The 23,353-nt window shown below is 38.7% G+C and overlaps 2 protein-coding genes across 2 annotated transcripts in view; one reads left to right on the top strand and one right to left on the bottom strand.

The window, feature by feature from the left end:
• LOC111610925 (N-acylneuraminate cytidylyltransferase-like) overlaps positions 1-3,669 on the top strand; it is a 34,700-nt gene extending 31,031 nt beyond the window's left edge. Inside the window, exon 8 of the mRNA XM_023346040.1 lies at positions 3,370-3,669. Within this exon, the coding sequence (XP_023201808.1) occupies positions 3,370-3,584 (215 nt within the window). The 3' untranslated portion in view covers positions 3,585-3,669. The remainder of the gene's footprint in view (positions 1-3,369) is intronic.
• Positions 3,670-7,399: 3,730 nt separating this feature from the next.
• On the bottom strand, positions 7,400-23,235 carry LOC111610794 (E3 ubiquitin-protein ligase TRIM21-like). Its single transcript, XM_023345723.1, has 6 exons — positions 23,077-23,235; positions 22,145-22,196; positions 11,241-11,471; positions 10,388-10,561; positions 9,586-9,632; positions 7,400-9,470 (listed from the first exon to the last, which is right to left on the bottom strand). The coding sequence occupies exons 2-6, from the start codon at positions 22,186-22,188 to the stop codon at positions 8,926-8,928; spliced, it is 1,041 nt and encodes a 346-aa protein (XP_023201491.1). The 5' UTR covers positions 22,189-22,196; positions 23,077-23,235; the 3' UTR covers positions 7,400-8,925.
• Positions 23,236-23,353: the final 118 nt, after the last annotated feature.

Raw genomic sequence — 23,353 nt, 5'->3', positions numbered from 1 at the left:
AGTTTAAAGATTATAGTCATCAACTGCTGGTGATAAGATTAAGGAAATTTGGATTAAGGATATGTAGATTTATGTAGATTAAGGAAATCTACATAAACTGGAAACTGTTGGACAGATGTGTCAAGTCGAGGCTCGCGTTCATATTTTAACAGTTTGTAGCAAAATTTATTAATAAGGGCATGCTGTGGTGGTGCAGGGGTAAAGCAGGACCCACGTATTGAGGCCTTAGTCCTTGTGGCAGTGGTCGCAGGTTCGATTCCTGGCCTGGCGACTTTTTTTTTTTTTTTTTTTCTCCGAAGAGTTTTTGCGGCATTAGTGGCTCGTATTTTTTTGACAGTAGGCAGACAGGAAGGAGGGTGAGGAGAGGGGGGAAGACATGCGGCAAAGGTCGTCGGGACCAGGAGTCGAGCCCGCGATGTCCGCTTCGAGGACTAAGGCCTCCAAACGTGGGGCGTGCTAACCCCCGGCCTGGAGACATTTGTCACATGTCGTACCCTCTCTCAATACCCTGTTTCCTGTAGAACTACTTTCAAATAAAGGCCACTAGAGCCATCAAAACCTTTAAAAAAAAAAAATTATTAATAAAACTACCCAATAACTATCAACCCTTTAAAGGCATTCTTGATCTTGATGTTGTCCAAAATAAAAATGAGTTTTACATCCCTGCTTTTTTGGTGTTGGTGGCTAGACTGGGTTTCCTTCAGTGTATTACACTGCCTGGCCAAAAAAAAGTCACCACCAAAAAATGGTCACACTCTAATATTTTGTTGGACCGCCTTTAGCTTTGATTACAGCCCGCATTCGCTGTGTCGCTGTTTCAATAAGCTTCTGCAGTGTCACAAGATTTATTTCCATCCAGTGTTGCATTAATCTTTCACCAAGATCTTGTATTGATGATGGGAGAGTCTGACCACTGCGCAAAGCCTTCTCCAGCACATCCCAAAGATTCTCAATGGGGTTAAGGTCTGGACTCTGTGGTGGCCAATCCATGTGTGAAAAAGATGTCTCATGCTACCTGAACCACTCTTTCACAATGTGAGCCCCATGAATCCTGGCATTGTCATCTTGGAATATGCCCGTTCCATTTGGGAAGACAAAATCCATTGATGGAATAACCTGGTCATTCAGTATATTCAGGTAGTCAGCTGACCTCATTCTTTGGGCACACAATGTTGCTGAACCTAGACCTGACCAACTGCAGCAACCCCAGATCATAGCACTGCCCCCACAGGCTTGTACAGTAGGCACTAGGCATGATGGGTGCATCACTTCACCTGCCTCTCTTCTTACCCTGATGCGCCCATCACTCTGGAACAGGGTAAATCTGGACTCATCAGACCACATGACCCTCTTCCATTCCTCCAGAGTCCAATCTTTATGCTCCCTAGTAAACTGAAGCCTTTTTTTCTGGTTAGCCTTACTGATTAGAGGTTTTCTTAAGGCTACACAGCTGTTCAATCCCAACCCCTTGAGTTCCTTTCGCATTGTGCGTGTGGAAATGCTTTTGCGTTCACAATTAAACATACTCCTGAGTTCTGCTGTTGTTTTTCTTCGATTTGATTTGACCAAACATTTAAGTAATCGCCGATCACGATCATTCAGGATTTTTTTCCGACCACATTTCTTCCTGGAAGACGATGGTTCCCCACCATCCTTCCAGTTTTTAATGATGCGTTGGACAGTTCTTAACCCAATTCTAGTAGTTTCTGCAATCTCCTTAGATGTTTTCTCTGCTTGATGCATGCCAATGATTTGACCCTTCTTAAACAGACTAACGTCTTTTCCACGACCACAGGATGTGTCTTTTGCCATGGTTGTTTAAGAAATGAGGAGTTACTCATTGCATCGGCTGGGGTTAAATAACTTGTTGCCAGCTGAAAGATAATTGCCTATGCAGTACTTATCCAATAGGAGGCTTGTACCTATTTGCTTAGTTAAATCCAGGTGGCGACTTTTTGTTTGGCCAGGCAGTGTATAAGCCTGGTGGCCCGCCAGGCTTCGCTTGCCCCCCCACCAGGCTACGCATTACTTGTTTTTGCTTTTAGAAAAAAAGTTCCCTAATTATTATTTTTTTCTTTAATAATCCGGACTGCAAAAGTTTCTGTTGCTTTGAGCGTTTCACTGGCAGAGCAGAATTATTCCTTATAGTTGATGCATTTAAATGGTCACAAACCCAGGAGGATCAATCACACAGATGGCGCCTCTGCATGTTGCTGTCGCTGCTTGATATCTGAAGTTTGCCTCCTTTCACTCAAACTGAACAGCAGCTGACCTGCACTGATAATGTTTTTGTATTTGTTCCCAGTTTGTTTGTGGTTAAGCGGTTCAGCCGGTGGAGGAGTTTTCGTGTTCGCCTCGTAGTCACGCAGCACGCTGGTTTTATTTTATTGTTTTTACAGTTACACATCCATCACACCATACCAAATGCTTTGTGTACTTAGTCAGCCAGAGTTAATGCTCATGGCCGTGTGGAGATAAAAAAAAACTCTTCCCATAAAGCTCGGGCAATCAAAACGGTTTCTGTGGCGCTTATTAAAAACTCAGTAGACAGCAAATGGAAGAGCTACTGAAGCCACACAAATTAAATCTTCCGTTTGTCCTTCTGTATCCAGCAGCAGCTTTAACTCATCATGCAGGGCCGGTCCAAGGTTGCATGAGGCCTTGAGCAGAATTTGATTTAGGTTTGTGTTAAATTATTAGCATTTATTGGTCTCCCAGCAACCAGCACAGCCAAAAGAGCTTAACATTTAGCTTCCAATGTGGATTTATTTTATTTATTTATTTAAGCAATAACAGATTATTTTCTGCAATAAAGTACAATAAATAAATAAATATTTTACTGGGTAAAAGTAATTTCTCAGGTTTCAGCAATCTGGAAAAATGTTAATTTGAAGTATTTTTCAGGTCTGAATAACTGGGAAAAAATAGAGGATAGAAAACTATTTCATTTTATTCCTTTCCAGTTAAAAAATACTTATTAACTTTTTAACCTGCTTTAACATGATTTTGTTATAGAGGGCTGGTGTAATATATTTTATTGTTTGTTTTCCTGTGGTAAAAGTTCAATCTTTTCTGTTAAAGTGGTTATTATATTTGGCTAAAATTAACAAAATAAGACACAAACTAAGGTTCTTATGCTCACCCTCTACCAACAATCATGTTCTAGCATCAAGTATTCGCTATTAAGATTATTTTCATACAAATAAGGCCTGTAAGCATAACATTTTACTGCATTTATAATGTTTTAAGCCATTTTAAATTAGTTTAAACAGACAGAACGTAGGAAATCTGTGAAGTGAGCTAGCCTCCTAATGGCCGTCCTGTTGGTGGAGCAGTAAAGTAAATATTTACCTGCGTTTTTCCTCCCAGGCTGCGACGCAGCGTCCGCCAGCTGTCTGCACCTGGCGGGTCTGAGCGCGGCGCCTGCAGACGCCCAGCCCGACGCCATCAGGGCCCGCAAGTTTGCCTGCAAACAAGGCGGCGGGGCGGGCGCTGTGTGGGAGTTCGCTGAACACGTCCTGCTCCAGAAGCAGCAGGCCAGGCTCCAGATGAAGCAGGATTTGATCGACCGCAACTGCTTCTGATGTCAGAACCTGGATTAAGATGCGACACGTTTTGTGTGAAGTACTTGGGATGGTCATTAAAAATCACTGATTTCTTGTTTCTGCATGTCTTAGTTCAGTTTACTTGTTTGATTGTTGTTCTAAATCTGGTGGTTGGTTTTCATAAAACATCCAGAGGCAATATGGTGAGATTACACTTTAAAACTAAATCAAGCTATGGGTTACTGAATAAAAAGACAGATTTCTGTGTTTTCTGTGTAAAAGTTAAGAGCAGGGGTCACCAACACGGTGCCTGCGGGCCCCGGTTGCCCGAGGGCACCTCGTCAGTCAGAGCAAGTTCTAAAAATAGCCATTGTCATTAGGGAGCACTGCCAAAGAAATTATTTAATTTAATGTTTCTACATTAAAGTAATAACATTTGTTTATGTTTAGAGTTTAATAAAAGGAAATGATAAAAAAATTTTAAAATAAATTGCTTTATGTATAAAACTCTTTTCTATGGTTAAAGTTCAGAACTTTGCGCAGACGCCTGCAGGATTTTATCGGAGGGCAGCGGCGCCTGCAGCTGTACGGCTGCACCGACTCTGCGTACCTTGAGATCTTCCTTCAAGTAAAAACAGAAAAGAATAATTTCTGGAATTTTTATTATTTAACCCTCTTTACTATTAACAAAATTGTGGAGGAAAAAAGATCTTTTGTGCCAAAACATCTTGTACGCAGCACACATCTGCTTGAGTCTCTGGGGGTCAAAGGGCACTCAAAGCCTAAATCTTTTTGGCCAGTTTACTTTTGTTTATTTGGTGACTTGGCGCTTTTTCTGTAAGATAAAAATGAGTGACGGGAGTTTCAACCTCTCGTAGTTCTAAGATCGGTCGTCTGGATCCTGGCGGAGCTTTTTGCCGTGTGCGGTTCTGGCGGGTCGTCGGTTTATGAGCTTCTTTGATGTTTCCCGAACTGGAGAGCTGATGGGTCACCTGTCGGTTGACCTCTGCTGCTCTTCCTGAGCGTCGCGCTAAGACTACAGGTTAAACCATTTAATCTAGTTGAATTTAATCTAGTGAAAGTAGAGTAGAAATTAAGCAAATATTGTTGCTTCACCTTCTCATCCTCTGAACGTCTGACACCACCTGGACCTGCGATCAACACTCTCCTCTTTCCGTGAACCACAAGGTCAGGCTTCGCTTGCATGTCTTTATTATTTAGCATCGTCTTGTGGTTTAGGTTTGTGCTGATTTTTGTGCATTGTGCTACTCTCCGATCTGTCTGACCTTTTCTTTTCTTTTTTCAACATCTGTTGGTGTCAGCCAGCGGGTGACCCGTCAGCTGTTCAGTTTGCGAAACCACAAAAAAAGGCGAATAAACCGGCGACCCGCCAGAACCGCACAATGTAAAAAGCTCAGGTGGGATCTTAGAACTACAGGAGGTTCAAACTCCACTCATTCATTTTTAGCTTACAGAAAAACACCAACCCGTGAAATGAACAAAAGCAAACTGACCAATCAGATTTAGGCTTTGCCCTACCTCACCCCTAACAGACTGTACACAGCTGTGTACTGTCTGTTGAATATCTTTTTTTGCCACAATTTTACTAATAGTAAAGAGGGTTAGAAAATAAAACATACGATAACTATTCTTTTTATTCAAAGGAAAATCTCAAGGTACTCAGTGCGTACAGCTGTGCAGCTGCAGGCGTTGCAGCACCAATCCAGACTCTCAGTCACTTGTGGGCAATTTAGAATCACACAGAAAATCTCCAAAACTCTGAACTAAGATCTTCTGACCACATAATAGCAATTAACCATAGCTGTCCTTACTGATAACTATTGTCAGTAGTGCCTAACATTAATATGATCAGGCAGCATGTAATCATATATACATACATGTATTATTGCTATAAAGGCTGAGCCAAGAAAATTTACAAGGGCTACTTGTATCAAACCAGTAGCCCTTCGTGTTACTCTGGATCCATGAAGTAGCTCCCAGTTTCAAAAAGGCTGGTGACCCCTGGCTAAGAGCAAAGACACTTGAATAAATCTTTTTGCTGGTTTTCACAGGAACGTATTGGATCTGACGTTCTTCCACTATTTCATACCGTTTCATTGTGTTTGTTGTACATTCGGCTCATAAACTCTTACAGATAGCACTGATTATGTTTGGGTTCCCTTTGCTGCTTTAACTCTGCTCTGATGATCTGTCTGATTTAACACTGATGTCCTGCACATAATATGGTTTTGTACCAAATTGCAGTTGTTGATTTCTGTCTGCTCTAAAATCACTGTAATCGCTTAAATGTGCTGTGTTTATTGATCTTTATCACTATTATAGTACTAATGTCAGGAAAATTAAATGTTATCATGGAGTACCTGTATAAACTGATTTTCTGTTAGATTTGATTCAATAAAGGGGAAAAAACATTTGTTTCCAATCATTAATAATGCTCAGGTCCCTCTTGAAAATGAGATCTAGATCTCAACGGGTTTACCTGTTATTTACAAGATTAAATAACAGGTAAACCCGTTATTTAATCAGGGTTTACCTGATTAAATAACGGGATATATTAAGGTATTATCAATAAAGGAGGAAATGAGAATAGATGTGTGGTTTTCATACTTTTTATGTCTTAACTAGATTTTACAAGAGGTGCTAGAGAACAGAGGGATGTTTGCATAAAAGGTGGCATTTCTTAGTTATGGCAAATAAAAATTACAAGTTGCTTAATATTAAGATATAACCTTCCACACGAGGGCAGTGTGGGACAGGTGTGTGTGTATATATAGAGAGGCAGAGCCTCACCTTTCATCATGGAAAAATAATATATAATGATAAAATAATTTATATTGCTATTTTCACCCTGTGGTTTGTACTGTAAAGTACTTATTTTTCATTTAGCTTAACCAATTCTGATTATTTTTTTCTTCAAAATCGCTGAATTTTTCGTATTTTCCCATTAAAATGACCGGAAGCGAAGCTGGCGAGGCAGCAGGAAGCTGAGCCTCACCTGGGATTGCGCAACCTCTCGCTAACTGCAGATTCGAGGTGAGGCAGTCAGTTCTCTTACCTCATGGCAGGGGGCGCTCATGATCCCAGACATTGTGACTCCACAACCGCAGAGTAAGAGACAGTAACAGCGAGCTAGCCATGGAGCTAGTCATGGAGCTAGTCATACAGTATAGTCAAATTCAACGATATATTTATAGTTTTCTCCTCTTACCACATCAATCATTTATTAATAATCGCAAAATAAACATTAAGCCTAAAACCAAACTACTGCAACAGACTGAATGTTCTGCTCTTTGTGTGGGAAATATCGGAGTGTTGTTTTTGTTGTTTTGTTTTGGTTTTTTGTGGCGTTGTCAGTTGCTATGGCAACGAGTCTGCCCGTAGCTGCGCTGATACAGAGAGCGAGAAAAAAAGTGGTTTTGAGTTGTACTTTAACGGTTTTTTCCTTTGCTGTGGAGCACAGCACGAAATTAATCATATCTACATTAATAATATACTTTACATGGATGGCATGTAAAAGATGCCATGTAGGGGGTCTATATTTGTAAATCTGATTATGATTAAGTCAGTACCTCACCAGCTATGAACCTCACCGCACGTCACTTATATATATATATATATATATATATAAATATTAGGACATGATCAAAAGAAACACTGTGGCAATCTTTTCTTTTCTTTGATTAGTTCTTTGCAGTAAGCAAAAAGTCTATCCTAATAAGTGACAACCTGTGGTGTTAAGAGGTAAGTATGTAATTTGCAGTATGTGAAATTACCTTTTTTCATTGACATAAGTGGGACTAAGCCTAAGAACAAAAGAAAAACAACAAACCTAGTGACATCAATGTCTTTGTCTTTATTATTGATAGTATGCCAAAATGTAATCAAGTGAGCAAATGCAAAAACTACATCCAGTACATAGAAGGAGGGATAGGTGACACATATTCAATTTTTGATTGCAATATTTTGTTATTTAGTAGTTACAGTAAAAGACATGATAAAAGTTTTTAAATATTAATTTCAGTTTTTTGGCAAAAGGATTGTAGGCATACAGTATGTCTGTCACTCTTAGGACCACCCAGTTATAAAAAGACTTCAGTATATAATACAAGTTACATTAAGTACTTCCATTATGCAACAGTCTGTGAAATTCTTAAGAAACTTAAATGTCAAGATGGAATCACTTCCACACACAAATTCACAGCTGCTTCAGACTTTCTATGTGTCATAACAGACCAGCGTTGATCACATTCACATGGTCAATATGTGACATCACCTTAGCCCCGCCCCTTTGAACAGGAGATCACCTGTTTTCCTGCTGGTGGTCGTAATTTTGCTGTTTGATTCATACTAATTTAGACCCGAGTCCAATGACAGAACAACATGATGCTGAATCCTTCTCTCAGCAACGGCTGGTGGCTGCAGCATGTTTCTGTGATAGAATGACGAATTCTAATCCCTTGAAGTTTACATACAGTTGGCTCTAAATCACACATGCATCATCCAATTTGTACCAAAAAAATGACTTTTGTTAACCTCTTTAGAGGTCAAAAGGTTATATTGAAATTTGACTCCAGGGCGCCCCCTAAATTATTCCAACAGTTATATCTCCATGATACATCATCTGATCTGCACCAGATTTCTTGTGCATCATCAGGGGGTTCTGCTTCACATATTGGTGTGGTAGTTTAATGACATCACGTAAGCCCCGCCCACTCAGAAAAAAAAGAAGATTATTGGATGGCTCCTCCAACATAAGATTGAAACTATATCCTCTAAATCTTGACAAAAACACAAGACATGTTCTGAACCCTACAGGAAGTCCCCACCAATCCTGTGCCACAAAATAGGAAGTGACAATGACCACCAGTCTAGAAAGTCAGATTTTAGCAAAACCTTTAAGGCTTGCTGCTGGGCTTGTGCTGAACTGAAATGAAGGTGATTTGGAAGATTCGCCAAATGCACCATCTAGTGGACAGGTTCAGGACAGACTTGAGCGCATCGACAATGCAACAGGGTGGTGATGGAGATCCTGCAGACTGTAGTATCTATTGTGAAGCACTTTGTGATTATTTAAGCTGTTTGAACAAATTTTTACAAAGAATGTTAGTCTAAAACCATATATTAGATGAAACACATGTAAAGTTAGATTTCCTCTGACTTAGAAAAGATTACACTAAAACAAGAACCAAGACCCCCCACAACGATTCCTGCACGAAAATCCAGGATAAAGTGTTTTAGTGAATTTGGTGTTGAAGGTGTAGATGGTGATCAGTGTGTCTGAAGACACTGGAAAAATATGTTATATTTATTGTGATAGTTTAGTCAAGATGAATGATGACAATCACTACAACTTGGGAGCTTAAAGTGAACACAAAGACATCCAAGAACCTGTCTTGTACTCAAATCCAAATCCAGGATAAAGAGGTTCAGTGAATTTGGTGTTGGCAGTGTAGATGTGGATCAGTGTATGTGAAGAGACTCTGTAGAAGGACAGAGTCCCAGCAGGACAGTCCACATACACAGCTACTCTGCCAGAGGGAGATGAGGAGTAGGAAGAGATGGGGATGAAAGCTTTTTTTCCATTGTGCCAAACAGTGTAACCATCATCAGAGCAGACTAGACTCCAGGAGTTATCATTCAATCCAAACCAGGAATCGTTATTTACTCCTTTTCTATTGATTCCCCTGTAACTCAGTGATACATAGACTTTCCCACCCCACTCAACCTCCCAGTAACTGCGACCAGTCAGACCATCAGTACACAGCAGCTGATTGAGGTCAAATCTGTCTGGATGATCAGGATACGGCTGCTCCTCGTTCTCCACAAGTGTCACCTTCCTGTTTTTGTTAGACAGTTTGAGGAATCTGTTTACAGTGTTTAGGTCGACTGTTGGTGGACAGGAATCTGAAGGACAGAACAAACACAATGCAGTTACTGATGTATAATTTTCTGAATTCACTGTCACAAAGATGAACATCCATAAATGGGACAATCTGCTATGAATCAAAAATGCACTTACACTTCCTCAGACCTGGTGTCAACCATCTTTCTCCTCCAGGCTCCATGCTGTAAGAAAGGAGGTGTTTTGATGGTATGAGTATTTATCAAGATGCAAATATGGACACCCCAATTTAGACCTCATTGAGTTTTTCTAAGAAATCTTCAGTCCCTCTGTGGCTGCGGTTCTGTCACTATGTATAATATTTTCCTGGTGCTACTAGTTTTGTTCAGAGTTGACAGTTTATTTGCCCCTCCTCCATTTTTGTGTTATTACTCTCATTTTGCCCCATACGATGCATAAATAAAATAGACTGGGAACAAAGTCCAAATTCCAACAATAGAATAACCCTAACATTTGTTAAAAATAAATAAATAAATTTAGATCAAACATATTCATGTGTTAGAATAGACTAGAGCTAATTGGGAGTGTTGAGATTTGTATTTTTAAGTCATATCAGTTATGATTGATAAATAAAAACATATCTTTCCACTTTGCGATTATGCACCATGCTGTGTTTGTTGAAGTTGAAGGGACATGAACTTAAAATTACCACTGTTCAACATTGTTTGCACTGGTCTGAGCAATTAATTATTTCTCTATCTCAGCTTGATTTCCCTTGATGCAGCATAAGTCCTTACTGATATAAACCAGCATTTCTTGGTCTGAGGCTGGTTGAAAGATCTGGGTTTACCTACCTACACTTATATTGACATTGATTTATCCAGATCTCCTCCCCCCTCCCCAAGGATTATTGTTCCTCAATAATCCTGAATACATTATCCTGAGTATAACTATGTGGCTGCAGAAAATATTTCCTTACTTGAGAGACTCCAGCCTGAAGCTTGGATTCTTCATTATAGCTGCTAGACTCTCCATTCCTGCCTCTCTAGGATAATTGAAACTCAGGTCCAGCTCCTTCAGGTGAGACGGGTTCATAGTCAGAGCTGAGGCCAGAGCAGCACATCCTTCGTCTGTGATCAGGCAGCCGGAAAGCCTGCAGACACAAACACACAACATTGTTGGAACACTCACCTATAATCTCAATGTGAAGCACAAGAGAGCTTAACATTTAGCTTCTAATGTGGGAAAAGTGATATTGTTGTTTTTTGAGTATTAATGTGGAGTAATTTATTTAGTTAAGCACAGATTATTTTCTGCAATAAATAAATATTTTACTGGTTAAAAGTAATTTCTTATGTCTCAGCAATCTGGAAAAATGTTTAATTGAAATATTTTTCAGGTCTGAATAACTGGGAAAAAATAGAGGATAGAAAACTATTTCATTTTATTTTTATCTTGTAACCAGGTTGCTATGTATTGCAAATTTTTTTTGCCCAGGTCCCTCTTGAAAATGAGATCTAGATCTCAACGGGGTTTACCTGGTTAAATAAAGGAATATATATATATATTCCTTTCCAGTTAAAAACTGTTAACTTTTTAACCTGCTTTAACATGATATTTTCATAGAGGGTGAGTGTAATATCTTTTGTTTTTTTCCTGGGGTTAAAAGTTCAATCTTTTCTATCAAAAAGTGGTTATTATAATTGGCTAAAATTAACAAAATAAGACACAAACTAAGGTTTTTATGCTCACCCTCTACTAACAATCATCTGTGAAGTGAGCTAGCCTCCTAATGGCCGTCCTGTTGGTGGAGCAGCACAGTAAATATTTACCTGAGTTTTTCCTCCCAGGCTCTGAAGCAGCGTCTGCCAGATGTCTGCGGCTGGCGGGTCTGAGCGCGGCGCCGGCAGACGCCCAGCCCGACGCCATCAGGGTCGGCAAGTTTGCCTGCAAGCATGGCGGCGGGGCTGGCGCTGTGTGGGAGTTTGCTGAACACGTCCTGCTCCAGAAGCAGAAGGCCGGGATCCGGAAGCAGGCTGCGGCCCTGGTCGCAGTGTGAAGCGCTTGGGATGGTGGTTGCCATGGCATCGGAACGGATCATGAAGGCAAAAGACGCCAAGAAACAACGTCAGTACTTGTTTAAAAATTAGAATAGCTTGGGTTTACCTAGGATTTTCTCCACAGCAGCCGTTCCTGTTGGTTGTTGACACTAAAAGCCACATTTTTCTTTTCTTTTCTTTTCTGCACGTCTTAGTTCAGTTTACTCATTAGATTGTTGTTGTTCTAAATCTGGTGGTTGGTTTTCATAAAAAATCCTGAGACAATATTGTGAGATTACACTTTAAAAACAAAACACAATGAGAATCAAGCTATAGATTACTGAATAAAAAGACAGATTTCTGAAGTTCTTCCACTAATTCATAACATTTCATTGTGTTTGTTGTACATTCGGCTCATAAACTCTTACAGATAGCACTGATTATGTTTCTGGCGCTTTGCTGCTTTTACTCTGTCCTGATGATCGATCTGATTTGTTCACCCACATGCCCTGGACATAACATGGTTTTGTACCAAATTGCAGTTGTTGATTTCTGTTTGCTCTAATATTACTGTAATAATATAATATGCTACTATTATAGCACTGACAGGAAAATTAAATGTTTGTCATGGAGTAGCTGTTCAGAGCAATAAACTGATTATCAATAAAAGATTAAATGAGAATAGATGTGTGGTTTTCATACTTTTTGTGCCCAACTAGATTTTACAAGAGGTGCTAGAGAACAGAAGGATGTTTGCACAAAAGGCGGCAGTCATTAGTTATGGCAAATTAAACTACAAACTGCTTAATATCAAGATGTAACCTTCCACACAAGTGCAGTGTGTGTGTGTGTGTATAGAGGCAGAGCTTCACCTGTTATCATTTAAAAATAATATATAATGATAAAATAATTTATATTGTTATTTTCATCCTGTGGTTTCTACTATAAAGTACCTATTTTTCATTTAGCTTAACCAATTCTGATTATTTATTTCTTCAAAATCGCAGAATTTTTGCATTTTCCCGTTAAAATGCAGGTGAGGCAGCAGTGAGCTGAGCCTCACCTGGGATGGAGCAGCTTCTCTATCTGCAGATTCTAGGTGGATAATACAAAAGGTCGAAAATTAACGAGGCTTCTTGAGCCGTTCTCCTCATTCCTCTGAACTGATCAGCTGCTGCTGGTCCTGTAACATGGAATAAATCATAAAGAGGAATCCTATTGATAGATTAATCATTATTTACACAGCTGCGTCCGCAACGACAGGATTATCTTACCTTCCGTTGGAGGTTGATAGAAAATAATCTGCGCAACAGAAACAGGTGAAAGTGAAACTTTCCTGTCTGTTTTTTTTAACAACGCAACAAGACAGGTTTATTCTCCAGGTAAGAAATCCTATGGCAGGTCGTTTTAATATATAATCGGTTTTGTCCGCTTAACTGTACATAGATATCTAAAAAGAACTACATTTTGACTATTCTGAATAGTAATTTAGGATATTTCCATTTCCATTCTGACTTGTAAAAATAACAATTCAATATATCTTCTGTTACATTTTGATGTATCTAAGCAAGACCTTGAATCTTAAATAGCATGATTTACAATTTGAAAGCTCACACAATTGTAACTTAAGATATCTTAAGCTTAATTATGACTAGTTAAATTCTTTAGATTTCACAATATAGAAATAGCTCAGTAGTGCAGTAGTGCTGTAATATATCGCTGCACTCAGTGTTGTATAGTAACGAAGTAAAAATACTTCACTACTTTACTTAAGTATATTTTGGAGTACTTCATACTTTCCTCGAGTATGAAAATGTTTGATGACTTTCACTTTTACTTCACTATATTTCCGAACTTAATTGCATACTTTCACTCCGATACATTTTCAATGTGTGGTTTAGTTACTTGTTACAAAAAAAGCGAGAGAGAGAAACGCAAGTGTTTCGACCCCACCTACTGATTTACTGCAACAGCCTGCTTGCCTGGGTTTGTTCATCACCATCAATAGGATACACCTGTTTCCCTTCTCCCATTAAACACAAAGCAAGTCTCGCTATCAGCAGCGGTCACATGGAGGAGGAGACGGAAACCCCAACGACTGGCACTACTCGACACGGCTCCAGGGGAACCACCAGCTGGTGATGAGAGCCCATGGCCTTATTTAAACACAATATACTCTTTCGTGGGTGTTAAAGATTCGTCGTACCGCATGCAGTTTATGTTATTCCTGCCCGAAGATGTGGAAATTCTATCTTACAAAAACTCCCCGTCCAACTTGAAGAAACACATCGAGGTAACGTCTTATGAAATGGTTATAATCCTGTTTCAGTAACTATAGCTTGGTCACTATTGTGAAATCTTGAGCATAACGTGACCTGTATAAATGAACTTTGTTTGGCATTGTTTCAGTTCCACACGTGGTGTATTTAGCTTAGGCCTAGTGTTGACTGTAGCAGGCTACCTAGACTCCTCTGTTCAAGGGGGGCAGAAGCCATAGCGATAGCAATTTAGACTAAATTTAACTAATATAGGAAAGGCATGCAAGTTCAACACCAGGTTTACAAAAAAGGTCTCCCTCTTCAGATGCCAAATAAGCTGCATTTCCCTCCCAATTCTTTTTTTCTTTTGCATAATGACCAGTTGTGTGCAACTATAGTTTGTGAAGTAGAGTAATCGTAACAGCTTTTTTTCTTCATGTTGGCCAAAAAATGACATTTTTCTCATTTTCAGCACTGACCTTACCTGAAGGGAAAACTTAAGGCTTACAAAAACTTTGTATTTTTTGTCCTGGAGGGTGCATCAAGTGCCAGCCATAAACTATTAAAAGACTGACTCATAAAAAAATATAGAATATACTTAACTTCATTTGAATATGAACTGTATTTCATTCAATATGGACACTTGAATGCATCTGGATCCAATAACAATAACAATCTTTACATAACTTTTTGTATTTGTTGCACACTGTACAACAAAAGAACAACTAAAAAAAATTGGGCACTACAAATTTTATGTACCACATAAGGTTAGCACCAACATGAACACGTATATCATTGAAATGGTGAACAGTCAAAAACCAGCAGAGGCTGCATTGTCAGAAAGCAGTTAGCAGTAGCTTAAATGTGCACTGTTACACAATACATCACAATAACGGTGCAAGTGTGATAATGTACCGTATGGTAAGCATTCATATCAATAAATATTGTTAGATGCATTTCCTACATCAGAAGAACTTTTATTCCATTCGTCAAACAAAATCAGTGGGATCCATCTTGTGGAAGCTGAACTGTAAAGAATAAGACAGACAATGTGGGAGGTCATGAGATGGTCAGGAAGTTATCTACATTTTCAAATCAAATATGTTTGAAGAGCTGTCTTTTTACCTGTTGTCTTGTCTTTTGAAGAGCTGAAGCTATGTTAGCAGTCAGCAGGACAGAACTGCACAGCCACTTGGAGGGAAAAAGCTTGGGAGTTAAAAAAAAAAGTCATTGAAGAATAGAAAGAAAAAACGTTAGAATTCATCCTTGCTGACCTACTGTAGCTAATCTGCACTTTTAACATTTGCAAGGTCATGGTTTAAACAAATGAACAGTCATTAGATGCAAAAAAAAGAAAAAAGGGGGGGATCAATTATCAGTTAAGCTTATATTGTTCGACAAAGGATGTAACAACAATGCTAACAGACACTCAGCACTGAGCTCATCTCAACCCAAAGCCGCCCGAGGAAGATTATGCGGCAAAAGTCAAGCTAAAACCTTCAGCGGTAAAATTAGCACCTTAGCTAACGTTAATTCCGAACTAGCTCAAAAAATAACATCATCATATTTTCCTTTCTTTCACCTCATTGACAGACACGTAACTTATAAGGTTGCAATATGCCAGTTATATAAAACACCAGAGTTAGTAACGTAAAGGTAACGTTATTTTACCAGGCTAACCAGCACAAACCAGCTCATGCTATAATGCTAAGTTATAGCATGATAGCATGATGCTATAAGCTACATTAACTCCATCTAAAATGTACATTTCCAGACTAGGTTTTGGCTTCAAACAGTTTTCTAAGAAGTGTTTTTTTACCTGTCTTGAAGAGCTGAAGCAGTGTGAGCCCACAGCACGGCGACAGAGCTGCACTTGCACTTGGAGAGAAAAAGCTTCGGAGTTTAAAACAAACGTCAGAAAAACATTGGAAGCGAAGCCACGCTTGATGACGTAGCTAGATAAACTGCATGTTAATGTTAGCTAGGATGTGGAAAAATCAAAAGTACATTCTCTCTTTCTGCCTTAAAAATATGTTAACCACTAAAGGAGTAAAAATACAGAAACAGGGAACCACGATGAGGCAGCTATGATGACCGTTGGAAATCAAACATAATTCTTATATTATAAGTACAGAACCACTACTGCAATGTGTAAACAGTAATTACTGCAAATTCAAAACATACAGTAAGTTACTGTAATACTATGTACTATACCCATAATGCAATGCAAATTACAGTAACTACTTGTAAAGATGTCATATGTTAGTTTTACTGGGCATTTTGTGGTATTTAACTGTAAAAAATACAGCAAAGGCTAACAGTGTAGGTTTAAACTCTGACGTCTATGGACGCGTTTACGTATATTTTCTGAGAATGTGACAGGAAATGAGTTTCCGAACGTAAAAAAAAAATAAACGCAACATTTTATTCTTTGTTATTGGAAATCTCACATCTTCAACAAATAATTATGGGCTGTATTTTGTTGCTAAGAAACGAAGAAACACCTTAAGATAAAGAGGGCAAACAGAAAACTACATCAAAATGTGCTTCACAAAGAAATAAACATTTTATTCAAGATATAAAAGTTGTCAAAAGTCAAATTTAACTCCCTACAATTAAAAAAAACACAACTCATACCTCTGCAGAAACTCCAGTGTAGACGCCAGCCCCGATGGATAATGTATGTTAAAACAATAATCATGCAGAGGGCAGAAATAAAACAGGAGATGTTGTTGTTTCCAATCTGTTGATCCACACTCAGCATGAATCGTTTAGCATGGAAGCAGGATTGACCTAAGGAGAAAGAACAAATAAATTTAGACTCCTGATACAACAAAACAATGACATTTATATGAAAAATAACAAATTAAGTAAAAAGTACAAAAAAAATATTAGTATAGTAAAAGCATAAGAAAATAATTGAAAAAAAACAACAATATTAAACAAAATGCCAGATGGACAAAAGGGCAAAGAAAGGGGACAAGACAACAAAAAAGACAACAGGTCAAAGAAACTGGAAAAACAAAAATGAACTCACCACACACAATGATAGTGGGAGTCAAGGAGACATTCTCCATCTGTACCTCTTCAGCTAGGCATGTGTCCTCCACACAGAAGAACATTGCTTCTTCATTTTCATTGAAGTAGCAGAGAAGTAGGAGCATCAGCTCTTTAACATCTTCAGAGTAACCGTCCAGTTCTCCCCTTAACATCTTCAACTTTGTCTGAGCCTGGAAAAACCTTTTGTTTTTGTTCACACAAACAGTGTTCATGTAGTTCAGCAGTCTTCTTCCCTTCATATCCATGTTCCTCATGAAGGTTTCCTTCAATCCAAGTCCAGTAAGTTCATTGTAGTGTACAGCAATCCCAATGTCATGAAATAAAACAGGCCAGGCTTCCAAGACATCTTGAATGCTTTTCCCCTGGTTAATATCTTTGCGCTGAGTAGAAAGTTGTCCTCAGTAATTGTTTCATCTCCTCAGGATTGGCCTCCTTCTGCAGAGACATCATCTTGAGCTTGTCCTTCTTCTGTTGCTGACTTTCAGCAGTTTCTCCAAGAGGAAGGAATTTTACATTCCAGTTGATACACCCATAGGTGTCCTGAATTGCAGCTCTCTGTTCCTGAGGAATTTCATCTGTGTCAGAGTTTTCAGAGCAGCGCTTTCACTTTCTTATTTTAGGCATTGTAGATCGCTTCACGTTGTCAATTTGATATTGAAGTTGTTTGACGAGTGAATGATAACCAGGGCCAATGACATCTCCATCAATAACGTCTTGTAGAGATTTTGGATATTTTGCCACCATCTTCTTTGCAACCTCTGTAGAACTCCTTTTACCCAAGTAAGAACTTTTTTGCATCATTTCAGACACCACAATCCTGACCATCTCCTTCCTCATTTTTGGACTTGGCCGTTTACCTCTCTCTAATGCCTGCATCAGTTCTTCTGAGAACTTTTCCCATGGTATCTCAAAGGTGTCCACCCAGTCTGCTGCAGATGTCTGGTTGCTGCTGGAGGAGTTTGATGACACACTTAGCGGGGACAAAGACTGCTCTGATGGAGGAGTATCTGGTGATGCATTACTTGAGGACCTGCTGGTTTCAGGGGTCCGGCCTTCAAAAACACAAAAAAACAAATAAGTTATCAGAACTGAATATGAATATCAGTGTTTAATGGTTGATTTTTGCTTTTCTACAATTTTACTTACATCTGAATTTCCAAGCAGCAAGTGCCTTTCTGGCTTGAATTGGTCTTAATGCTGACAGCAAGTCTTCCTCAACAATGAACTGGAAGTCATCATACGTTTCTACTCCAATTGACTGCAAAGTCTCCTCGAGAATGTCTTTTGAAGCCTCTGCAAGATCGGGCAACACTTCACTGATAGCGCTGCGTAAAAATGTTTGCTCAGCCATTTCTGGAATAAAATCAGACAAAATAATGGTAAAAAAAACAAGATCACCGTAATATAACATGTATTCAACTATGTACAAATTAAAGAGACTCATACTTAGTGTCAAACAAAATATCGTGCCTGATTCACACTTTTTAGTCATGTACATCCTTAAATTTTTAGTCAAACTTCTCTCCCTGTTTTTTCTTTATTATTTTTGTACACATCAACATATCTGTTTTAAGTGGCCTTTCCATCATGGTATATAAAGACATTTTTATTTTGAAAACACACTGTGTTTCAGAGGAACAACTTGTTGTCCATTTACCTGATAAGAGGTCAAAGGGTAAAAGTCAACCAAGTCATTTATGTTAATACACAAAGTGCTTGAAGTCTGTTTTGTCACTGAATACAGATGGTAATCAGGATGATAGACAGCTGTTTGTACATCCATAACACAATACACATCAGTTTCGTTTTGAATCAGAATTAAAACCAGCACTCCAAACTCCATATACTCATCATTCTTTGAAACCAAGAAATGCCCCTTTTTATACACTGTTCCCTTATATTGGATCTCTGTGGAAATACTTGTGTCTTTTTCAGAAAATCCCAGGTATTTTACTGCATGTTTCATTTCATCACTGTAGAGGCTTGAGTAAAAAACACAACTGTCCTTGACCAGCAGCAGCTGATTGCATCTAGGGCCAGCTGAGATGTAAGCCTGAAACATCAGTGTCTTTCTGATAGTGTCAAGCATATGTTTTTAAAATTTTTTAAATGACTTGCACATCTTTTAAAGTAGACATGTTTACTCTCAAAACGCATTGTCCACAACCTAATCAAAGGTCCAAATTTCAAAATTAGGGCTGGATAGTAAGAAATTATGTTTTGGTTTAAGTGAAGTTTCAGGAAATAAAGATTTTCTTTATTCCAAATATTCTTGGATTATTATTTCGAGAAAGGCAACCTGTGGCAAAGAAATCTTTTGTGCACAAATCAAATCCACAATGTCTTTGAGCTGGAGAGTTGTCTGCCAAACATCATCTTGTGGATTTTGTATCTTGTCACCAATAATCACTGGCAACAATCTCAGCAAGTTCCAGTTTTGAACAGCTTGACCTGAAAGCCTGATTGCCTCAGAGTTGACAGGGCATGGCTTTGTGAGAGCATCTGATCCTTTGTACTTGAATTGCTTGATTCTACGGTTGAACTGGGAATATGTAAACCATTTCTTTGTTTTAACGAAATATTTCAAGTATAGTGCAAGATCATAGGATACGACACCCTCAAATAAGTCATGGCCTAAGCAAGGTGGAAGACCAGGTTGGCAAACATGAAAAGACTTTAGTGAGTTGAAGTCAGAGTTTACCTTGACACCTTTGATGTCTTGATTGCTTCCAATCTCTCGATGATGGACAGCCAAGTTGTAAGCTTCAGGGATTCGCTGTGGACCACAAGCATTTGGATCATTAAGAAAGTATTTTCTTGTGATTTCACAGTACCTACAAAAGTACTGAGAAGTACTAAAGTTTTCAGTAAACCCACCAATGATGTGTGATCCTAAATTGTCACCAGCAACACAGAACACTGTTTCTTCACCTGCAATAATGCCATGTTCCTCTAAATCTCTCAAATCCATGAGAAGTTCAGAGCAAACCTTTGCAGTTCCAAACTGTTTTAAATCGTTCTCGGAACACAATGAAACTAGAGACATGTGATCAGTGCTTGACCGCACATGAGCAGGTAAGTTAGCCACAGATAGATAAATAGCGACAACTTTGTGTTTCTTCTTTGCTGAACCAAGGGGGTTAACAATTTCAAAGGAATCTTGGTAGAGAATAAGCTTCAGGCACCCAGGATTTTCAATGAAGAACTGGTTGCACTTGAAGTTTTGGCCATCACTTATGTCACAGAAAACATCCGGGTGTGAGTCAATGGACTGTTCCAACACTGAATTCTTCCATAAATCTGATTCTAAAAGTGCACTTAGTGTCTGTTTAATGGGTATGTAGTAAGAAAATCTCTGGGTCATGTTTTCATCACTTCCTAAAGATATTTGCTTTGGTTCTGTGTATTTGAACATTTTTTTTAAAGTCTGAGTTCTTGAATATGTTGTTCTCAGTGGCCCATGATGACAAACAGAAAATAAATCTGAATCTCTTACACAATCACAGATTTTAGCAACAGCATCATCTGCAAGACACATGTCATCTTTTAAAAGCGACTTTACTTTAGTCAAAGTGTAATCCATTCCCAGCTCATGCACATTTTGCATCTCTTCAACGATGTTCTGTATTGTGGAAGCTGGAAGAAGCAGCTGTCCTTGAAGTTTCAGGTAGAAAAGAGACAAGTTTCTGAGATAATCCTTGTTGAAATTTGGAGATAATTCGTGACTTTCATTAGTCAGAGCATCATTAAAGCTCTCAGAAGGCCCATCGTTTTCTGACAGACTAACGATCTTATTTGTAGTTTCCTTGTACAAAACATCAATGTTATCCACAGAAAAATCTCTATGTTTACGGGACATATGAGCTGTGAATGATGATTTGACGCTGAAAACTTTTTTGCAGGCTTTTACTGGACATGCTACAGGCCTCCCCTCCATTATATGCTCCTTTAAATGAGCAACGACTTCTTTCACAGTTTGGCTTCGGTGCCCACACAATGAAATGGTGCATTTCAATTTAGCAACAATGGCTTTGGCTGATTCGGGATGTGAAGCCACGTTGTGAACTCGGTAAAAATGAGTTTTAAACGCTGCATATGTACAAAATGTCCGCTTACATTCTGTGCTGAGGCATTTGAATACACAACTGGGCTCGTTTCTGTGCACTCTGCAATGCAACACATAGCCCCTCAATGATTCGAGTGTTTTACAGCAAAACGTACATGTAATCATGTTTAAACAATTTCAACCTACCCAACAAGTTACACGTGTTGCAGGTGTAGCAAAAAATGATTCGACTGCATATTGTTCCAAGAAGCAATATGACGCCTTAAAAACAAAATTTAATCTCCCCAGAAACACAAATTACCGTGCCTTTTACGTTTGAAGAAAATAAAGCTTAACTTACATTTGCTGAAAGCTGACGAGGTCCAAACAGCGTTCTTTTCTTTGTCGAGGTTTGAGCACAATTCAGCTTCTTCTGAGATGAGAACCGTTGAACGAACTTGTTCAAAACAGCTTTCAGGCGCCAGGTAAGCGGACCAATCAGAGAGCAGAACAGACCGCGCTGTGGAGCGAATGGGAGAACTTGAGCACAAAGCGGTGATCTCCGTCTTTCTTGCAGTAGCCGAACTTTGAGCTTATAATGGCAACGGTGAAGGTAAAAAATCCAGTGTTAACCAAAAAAATAAAATAAAATACATGTACCAATAAGCAAGTACATGACTTCCTTGTTGATTCAGGTGTTTCCTCCACGTTAGTCGTGAAATATGAAGAAATGATCCAATCAAAATTGACAAAGAATAAGTAAATGAATTAAAGAGGAAATGACAATCTAAAGAAGTGGGAAAACACAAGTGAATATAAATAGATAACTTGTAAACAAAATTGGAAGTAAACAATGTGGAATCATAATTATGTAATTCCACATTAATTTCCAAATCTATTCATTTATTCATTTATTTCATTGTCCATCCATCCATCCATCTTCCACTTATCTGGAGTTGGGGCAACAGCTTAAACAGGGAAGCCCAAACTTACTTCTCCCTAGCAAAAAAAATGGTAAGCTAGCTTCCAATTCATTTGGATTTAATAATCACAGAATGTAAATGTTAGTTTTTCACTGCTGAAATGTAAAAATGTTGTGAAGGATACAACTTTTTCCATTAAACATACAAAATGTGTGTTTTCCACAACAAAATACAGTATTATTTGCAATTTTACAATAATTTTCAGTTCTACATTATACAACATCATACTGTTAAATGAACAAAATATCATTGTGTTTTTCTTTACAAAATTTTTCTGTCATGATTTCACAGATTTTTACTGTTTATTTTACAGACTTTTTTTACAGTGTGCAGGGCGGTCGGGTCGCCTACCTTGAGATGAAGCCGGAGCACAGCTTGGAGATCAAGGTGGACATCGACTGGCCTGTGGCAGAGCAGAGAGTACTCAGGTGAATTTAAACCGACTGCATGTGAAACCTACAGTAAATGAATGTATACAAATGTGCAAAATTCACATTTTGCACATTTGTATACATTTGTATACAGTTTACACCAAACTTACAGGATTTATTGTTGATGATAAGAGGAATAAACAGAGTTAAAGACTTGTTGCTGAATTAATTTGTTCCCATTTTATGGAGGGGGAACAGATTATTTTAGGTTACTAAAATATATGGTTCCCCCCTTATAACTTTGTCAAATAAAGAGCAAATGCTACCAAACTTACAGGATTTATTATTGATGATGAAAGGAATAAACACAGCTAAAGACTTGTTGCTGAATTAATTTGTTCCCATGTTATGGAGGGGGAACAGATTATTTCAGGCAGCTGAAATATCCATTCTCTACTCTCCTCCCCCCATAACGTTTGGGAATAAAGAGCAACTGTTGATAAATTCTCAAAAATTGTTATGTGTGATAGCCTGTAGTACACTAGAAATTTCCTTAATACAGTAATCTGTCATATTTTACATTAGAACGGGATTTACCAGAAAGTCCACGCTCTCGTATTTTCAGGAAGTCTTAATTTTTGTGCCATGCTTTCAGCAATCCTCTTATATCAGCAATGAAAAATTATAAATACACACTACGTGTTGGAAAACTGTGCTTTGGTGACTGACTTTTATTTCTGTCAGGCGGAAGTGACAAAAGTTGGAAAATGACCGATTCTCTTGGCGTTTAAAATAACACAAAACAGCGTAAAAAGACCTCGTTTATTTAATTATATTTACAATTTTGTAAACACTAGCTGCCGATTAAACTAAATGTTACAAGCTTGACATGATTAACTGAGTTGTTTTTACCGAGAAATCGATCAGAAGCGCCGTGAAAATGGTCAGATCCGCCTCTGTGGCTGTAATGCGCGCTCCGGACACAGGGGGGCAGATTTGCGCACAAGACCTCAATGCACACAATGGCGGTGCAAATAAGCAGAATTCCTACTGGACGTACGTTGACGTCAATGTGCGTCTGCTGGTTCGTATTAGTGATGTGTCGGTCGCTAATGATCCGGCTCTAAGAGCCGGCTCTTTGAAGTGAACGATTGGAACCGGCTCCACAATGGTAGTCGTTTTAGGTTCC

This window comes from Xiphophorus maculatus, chromosome 14, assembly GCF_002775205.1.
Source record: "Xiphophorus maculatus strain JP 163 A chromosome 14, X_maculatus-5.0-male, whole genome shotgun sequence".
Taxonomy (NCBI): Eukaryota; Metazoa; Chordata; class Actinopteri; order Cyprinodontiformes; family Poeciliidae; genus Xiphophorus; species Xiphophorus maculatus.
The sequence above is the reverse complement of the archived record's forward strand: the minus strand, read 5'-3'. Positions and strand labels throughout refer to the sequence as shown.